Raw genomic sequence first — 7,405 nt, 5'->3', positions numbered from 1 at the left:
AGAAAAGCTATCCAGCCATTGTTTAATTCAGGACGCCCATGGAAGTTATGTTATAGAAGGCAAGGGAGGCCCACAAGAGCAAAGAAGGCGGGGTTTCTACAATTGCTGTATCTGTGAGAAAAGTTTTTTTGCTTTCTAACTTCTAAAGGAAATTACTACCTACAATTAACAAAAAAGGACTTTCGACTTCTTAGATGTGCTAAAAAGATTAAGATTTGCGCTAAATATGAGATGATAACATACTGAATATATATGGACGAAGAATATTGCCTTTTACCATGATGTAGTTTCCTTCAGGAGGTCGTATAAAATACTGACTGATGCGGTATTTTACATAAAATGACGATGTATCGCCTGTCAAATATTGCTACAGCTTAAAATTAGTTTGCACATATATGTATTACCCGGCAAGGGTTACGCAAGTAGTGATTTTTTTTTAAATTTTATCTTGGAGGGCTTATCTATAGGTGGTTTTCACACCTGTTTAGCCTTTCCTCAACCTTGTTGAAAGTCTAATAAATAAATAACTAAATCATGTAAATTTAACACTACCTGTTGAAATCTAAGAAACTAAAGAAAATGGTGAGAGTGGAGAGATCCATTAATGTCACATCGCAAGAAATTGGAGGTAATTGCTGCCGCAGTGACTGAGCCTGAAGCAAACAAGCAAGGCAGCTCTGTAATCGGCATAAGATTACATTATATGGACTTGAAATCGCTTTTTCTTACTAAATGCAAGAATTTGTGGTTATGCACTAATGGAAGGTTTATGATGCGCAGTGGAATTCAAGGAATTCTGGTTATGCGTGAATGGAACTTTTAAGATGCCCAGTTGACTTCCATGTGCTTTCTTGGCACTGTTTTAGAGAAGCTTGGTGTGTAAATCGCTCTTTTTTTGCCAGTTGTTGGTTTTCTTACGCATCTTTTATCCCTCAGATCCTTTATTAACTTTATTTATGTAAACTTTGCCGTTTCTTTATTTCAGGACCAAATTGCTGCTTGCAGAACGTCTTAATTCGACGTATTAAATTTGAATCTCCTGGTACTGCGTTCTTCACCGAGGTGAGTTCTTCTGAGTCTTCTTGTGTGTGTACATTGCTCTTTTCTTTTTCACGTTGCTGTTTCCTACGCTTCTGTTACAAGAATACTGCTTCTAATGTCTAATTCTAATTTGTATTCGTTTATATTCACTGTTGCTGGGAATTAGCAACCAAACTCCGTTATCTGTAGAAGCAACAGTGTTTTCCAACAAGAAATTCAAAATCACTTCAGTAAAACAAAAGGACAAATCGTGAACATTGCTTAGCAGCAAAATAAATATGGTTCATTTTACACTGTACCCTGCACTGCACAATATTGCTTAATGGACTTCAAAGTAAGTGCTAAACAGTTAACTGTTTTACAGTGTACCTGATGACACGGCAATTAATCCATAACAAAAGAATTTGTATCAAAGAGACAATATCGCTGAACAAACATTGAAAGTTGGTGAAAGACAGTTACCTGTTTTGCAGGGTACATGATGTTACTGCAATGTTAAATTCGTAATAGATAGTTTATAGTAGTATGGTTGCTGTTGAAGACGAATCTGATTTTCATAGTCTATATTATATCAACAACAAAATGTTGCTGTTACAACGTATAAATTATGTGATAAAAAATTAATTGTTTGGCAGAGTACATGATATCACTGCAATGTCAAATTCATAATGATATATAGTTTATGGTTGATTTTACAACATTTTTTATGGTTGTTGTTGAAGAGGTATCTGATCTTTATAGTATATAATTATTATTTCAACAAAAAAATGTTGCTTTTAGAACCTTTAAAGTTTGTGATAAAAAACTGTTTTAGAATGTCAAATTCATGATAATAGTTTATAGTTGATTTTATAACAGTAGTATAGGAGTTGGGGGTACGAGCACATTTTTGCAAAATGTGCTCTTACACCCCAACTCCTATACTACTTTCCATTTGATGGCTACCCATTTTTGGCCTTGTATTCGGGTAATATAATGTGTTTTATGCCATATTCGGTATTGTGGTGTTTTTTGGTCTAGTATTTTGGAAATCTATATGTTTTTTAAAATATTTCCATTATACGGAACTATACCATGGAAAATATGAAAATCTATATGTTATTTTAAAATGCGTGACTTTCTTAGAAAAATCACAAAGCGTGTCATTTTCGGAAATAAAGAAAGGGGGTTCCCCCGTGATTTTTAACCAACCCAACTCCATACTACTTTCCATTTAATGGCTACCATTTTTTGGTATAGTATTTTGAAAATCTATATGTTATTTAAAATGCGTGGCTTTCTAGGAAACACATGAAGTCGATAATGTCGTACAATAGGGGGTTTCCCCAGGAACATGAGTCATCACTTGACGATCGTATGATTTTTCTAACCAATCAGAATCGTATCTCGTTTGCAATTTTCTGATATTTTTATCAAAAGTACAAGCATTTTGATAAAAATATCAGAAGTAAAAGCATTTTGATAAAACTTGGTTGTCTTTAAATTACAACATTCAAGATGCCTTTGAGTTTTGATGAAGCTACTCGCCGATATGAAAATTTTGTTGAGAATATTCAGGATTCTATTTTCACAATTGAAAGTTTTATGGGATCTAATGAGGAGTTTTCCTTTAACATGCCGCAAGCAATTGGGAATTTGGATGAAGTTGATGTGTTACAACAAGAAAGAGCTGTTACGTTGCAGATTCAAGTGTTGGAAGAGTATAAAAAGATGATTACATATGAAAAGAAGAGAAGATCTTTTGCCGAAATTATTAAAACCAAGAAGAACATCAATGAACTGAAGCTTCAACTAAAGACTAAACGTCGAAGTGACCGAGTTACTCAAAGTCCATACAGTAGATACAAATCAATACAACAACCACAAACTATAGCAACAACATCAGCCTCTACATGTGATACAAATGAAGAAATTTGATTTGTTTGACTTTCAGTTGTTAATTTTGTAGTGACCGTATGCATAACTTGTCACACCATTATTGTGAATATAGCGCTTATCATCGAAGCAGGACAATGATACTTTATTAAGCTCATAGCTTCCAAGTTGATGCAAGTTGCTTCTGATCGTTTTCATGGTGTGATGCATTTGTTCATCATTAAACAGTACGTTTTTATAATTTTCATGAGTGATGTTCTTTTTGATGATATTCTTTTTGATTCCCTTTGCTGTCTTTCCGCCTTTGCTATTGTCTTTCATATATGAATACATTTTCGATCTCAATCCGGCAAATTCGGTTATCGGTATGCCTGCCGCTTCATCTTTGAATTTACCGATCACTTTTTTATTTGTCTTGTCGAAATATTGTGAATCTTTGGGATAATCACTGTTATCGAATTTGTCTTTATCATTCCAGAAATCCCTATAGACGTCTTCGGTTTCAATTTCATAGGTCAAGCTGTCTGTGTCTGTGAATAATAATTTAGCTTTGCTGTCATATTCTTGTTTTATATAGTTATAATGAAAATCATACATTAGTGTCTTACTAAGATCTAAGATACACATACCCACATATGCTGGTCTGTTAAGGGTTAGTGTTTCCTTAATCTTATGAACAGCTACTAAATTTTCATTAAAGATCTTGCTACTAACATATGTTGGTTTAGCAGCCATTTTTAATAGTTTGTTTTCATCAGTTACTAATCTGACATCTACTCGCTTTCTAATATTTTCCATTGTTTTTCCAAATACACTGTTATTCATAAGCTTGAAGAAGTCTTTCTCAAAAGCATTTTTGGCATTGGTTCTCTTCTGTGTGTTGAAATCAATGTATTCTTTCAACCATGGTGACTGATTGAACTCCAACACTCGATGGACTTTAGTTATTTTTAAACCAAGATCTGTGTATAATTGAAGGTTTCTGTAATGGAGTACGTATTTTTCTTTATTGCTTAATGTAGGTATTAATTTATGAACTAAACCAGTCGATATTTTGTATTTCTTCGCAATGTTTTTGCAATATTCTGATAGCATGTTTTCAGTTACTTTTACCTTTTCAGGTGCTAGTGGATAGTCATTATGCAAATCATGTAGTTCTTTTGGATATGCTAGGTCTACTTCTAATATTAATCCTTTTATGCTGTTCTCGCTGTATTTAGACAAATTTATGTTGTTGAGTTGCTTTTCTGTCATCCATCTAAAACCACCATTTGGTAGGTATTGTGACATAGCCCAACCATATAGATTGTTAGCGTCTAGATACATTATGTACTTTGAGGGTGTCTTATTATCATATGTTTTCATGTATCTATTATTAGCTTCACCATATCGGTTGGCGATGTAGCTTCTCCCGCCTCGCATGCCCTTTTCGATGAATTGAAACATATCGATGTCAGTCATTAGTTCCAATTGCATTTTAGTCATTTTTAACATTGCATCCCAGGAGAGACCAGGACTGGTGAAATAATGACATGGGTCTAGTTTATAGTATTGCAGACAGGTCTTTCTGAAGTTTTCGAATACATCAGCCAACAGAAGGATGTCTGATTTAAGGTACAGGTCATGATACTCACCCATATTTTTGAGAGAGAATGTATTCCACACATTCTGGGCATGTGTATAGTCTTCATCACTTATATGTTCATCATTCAATACACTGTAAAATTCTTCTTTTGGTGGTAGCTTTTCATTGAATTTTTCAAAGCTGTCCATGAAGTCATATGGGTAGACTCCCTTCTTGCTCATTAAATCAAGCTCTTTACCTTTGAATTTTTGAGAAGTATATATTAATGCTTCTTTTGGTAGGTTGCTCACCAGTTTACCAAGACTTGAGCTCATAAATTGAAAACTATCAATAAAGGTCAGATGATTACCAAGCATGAAAGCCATATACTTTTCCATGTTGTTTGGTATGGCATTGATATTCATTTGACACTTTTCACCTTTCTTATTTTTATATGTATGCTTTTTGACTATCTCACCAATCTCTTGCATTATGAAATGACAGTCATAACCTCTCAAATTATGGAATATCACTGGTATTTTATCAGTCATTATAAAGTTAAGATTACAATCTTGATGAGCGGATCCTCTGTACTGACCAGTCACATGGCAGTGATCTCTTACTCTCACATCAGTTTTATTGTATTTTTTCTCACATATATGGCATTTGTCAGCTTTTTGGAATTTGTCTTCATCATCTTTAGTCATTTTCAATGGTTTATCGAAATATTTTTTCATAACATTTTTACAATATTTGACTTCTTCTAACATTTTTTCCATGAATTTGTAAACGGCTTTTTCACCTCTGTAGATTTGTACTGGTTTTGTGTATTTATCATCATAACAACAAACAACCTTGTATCCATAACCACAGTCTGTATGCTTCTGATAAGCTTCAGTAAATGATTTGTCATTATTGGGTTGACATCCATGTATTTTTTCAGTTATGGCTTCGAAGTCTGCATATATGACAAATGGAACTGGTAGTTGTTTATGGAAATTATTGAATTTTAGTCTGTTTTTATCTTTTGTTGGCATTTTAATCGCCTGTGTTCCATTGACCTGAAGACAGTTTTCTTTATGATCAGTTAATACTTTTTCAGAACTGAAACACTGAAGACAATGCATGCAAAAATGTTTCCTCTCTTTGTGCTTTGTTTGATTGTACATAAACTTGTTGAAATCTTTGATTAATATATAGTGCTTGTTTTCATTTTCTGTTATAAGAAGCAGATTCATACAATCTTCATACTTTTCTTTTGATACATAAATGGGATATTTTTGTTTTTCTTCATAACCAAATACATTGATGTTGATCTCATTATGTTTTTCTATTTTGTTGTACTGTTTGGTAGTCACTGGGAATTCAATTCCTGAATAATTTAAATTTTCAATGAACGCTTTATCTGATTTTTTTATTCTTTGGGGATTTCTGTCTTGGGGATTAAGATGTCGAATATGACACCATCTAAAACATTCATTGTCACTGTTTTTTATGTTTATTAAACTTTGAGAACTGTTTCTGAGTTCATGTGGTAGTTTAATGTAAGAAGATCCTTTCATTGGTTCATATTTTACGATATTGAGATAATGGTTTTCAACTGATTCAACAGTCCAACCAGATCCCTCTGAAATCCAAACTGCAATCTTATTTAGTATGTCTTGTTTTGATACTTTAAGGGATTCATCTATTTCTGTATTATTTATGATAGTTTGAGCTGGACTGTTGAAATAAGCGGTCTTATACACTATTTCTCCATTTGACATTTTTGTCAATGTTACCTTAAGCGTTTCAACAAATTTTAGTCCTTTCATTGATATTAATATGTTTTCAATATGGTTAGCAACAGCCTTTCGTGTATTTTGCAGTTGCATAAGTGGGTCTTTGTTGTTTTTGATATTTATCTCAAAAGACTTTGTGTAACCTTTTAATGCTTTTGCTGTTTGCTCTATTATAGTCCTTGGTAATGGAACTGGTTTTTTAGTCCTTGGTAATGGAACTGGTTTGTATCCATCTCTGAACTCTATTGGCGGAAGAATTATGTTGTTTTCATAATCTTGGACCATTTGATTTACACTCTTTCTTAGTTTTGGGATTGGTCTGCTTTGTTTCACAGTCCTTGGTGCTGGCACTGGTTTTTTAATCTTGCTTGAGAAGCAATTTGATTAGTTCAGATTTACTCAGTTTTTTGAGATCTTTTTTATTCATACTATAATGTGACATATTATTATTCATATATACTTACTATAGATAATATTTTTTTAATTGTCTATAGATGTGCGTTTCAAATTTAAAACATCCAGGACAATGAATGTTTTAAACTGTCAAAACACAAATTGTTCAGTTATTGCAATTGTATACCAAAGCATTTTGACAATGTTTCTTTGTTCTGAGATGACAATGTTTGCCAGCAAGGGTGTAATCCTTATTGTTGTTACAAATGTAACAGAACCAAGGCGTGTGAAGCATGTAATCGGTTTTTCGTTGTTTTCTTTCTTCAGCTGTGTAAAATCTCGGTCTACCTCTGGGTTTCTCGTTTTGATTTTCCATATAATATACCTATATATTTTTATTTTTAAATAAATATTTATGCGCTATTTTCTGTTTTTTCAATTTGCTCTTCAGGTTGGCTATCACAGTCACATTCACTTTCTTGTGATGATGGATACCAATCGGAATCTGACAAATGGGAATCTTGAGAGCTTTCATAATAGAAACCAACTTTTTCTTCATTTCGAAACTTGTCCATATAATACACTATTATATAATTTCTATTTTTTTAAACCATGTGCGTTTACCACAATAAGTTGTAGCTCCAAAAATTAGGACTGGTTCTATCCAAATAAGTCTTTTCACGTTTTTCGTTTCTTATTTCTCTGGCTCGTTTTCTGTATCTCTCTCTTCTTTCTTCATCTTCATGTAAAG

General features: G+C 33.0%; 1 protein-coding gene across 1 annotated transcript; it reads right to left on the bottom strand.

Moving 5' to 3' along the window:
* Window positions 1-3,866: 3,866 nt before the first annotated feature.
* Window positions 3,867-6,546, bottom strand: LOC138002317 (uncharacterized). The gene is made up of 3 exons (XM_068848381.1): window positions 5,721-6,546; window positions 4,030-5,438; window positions 3,867-3,878 (listed from the first exon to the last, which is right to left on the bottom strand). The coding sequence occupies exons 1-3, from the start codon at window positions 6,544-6,546 to the stop codon at window positions 3,867-3,869; spliced, it is 2,247 nt and encodes a 748-aa protein (XP_068704482.1).
* Window positions 6,547-7,405: the final 859 nt, after the last annotated feature.

The sequence above is a fragment of the Montipora foliosa genome, chromosome 5, assembly GCF_036669935.1.
Source record: "Montipora foliosa isolate CH-2021 chromosome 5, ASM3666993v2, whole genome shotgun sequence".
NCBI classification, from domain to species: domain Eukaryota; kingdom Metazoa; phylum Cnidaria; class Anthozoa; order Scleractinia; family Acroporidae; genus Montipora; species Montipora foliosa.
Note: the sequence above shows the minus strand (reverse complement) of the source record. Positions and strands in the feature narration are given on the sequence as shown.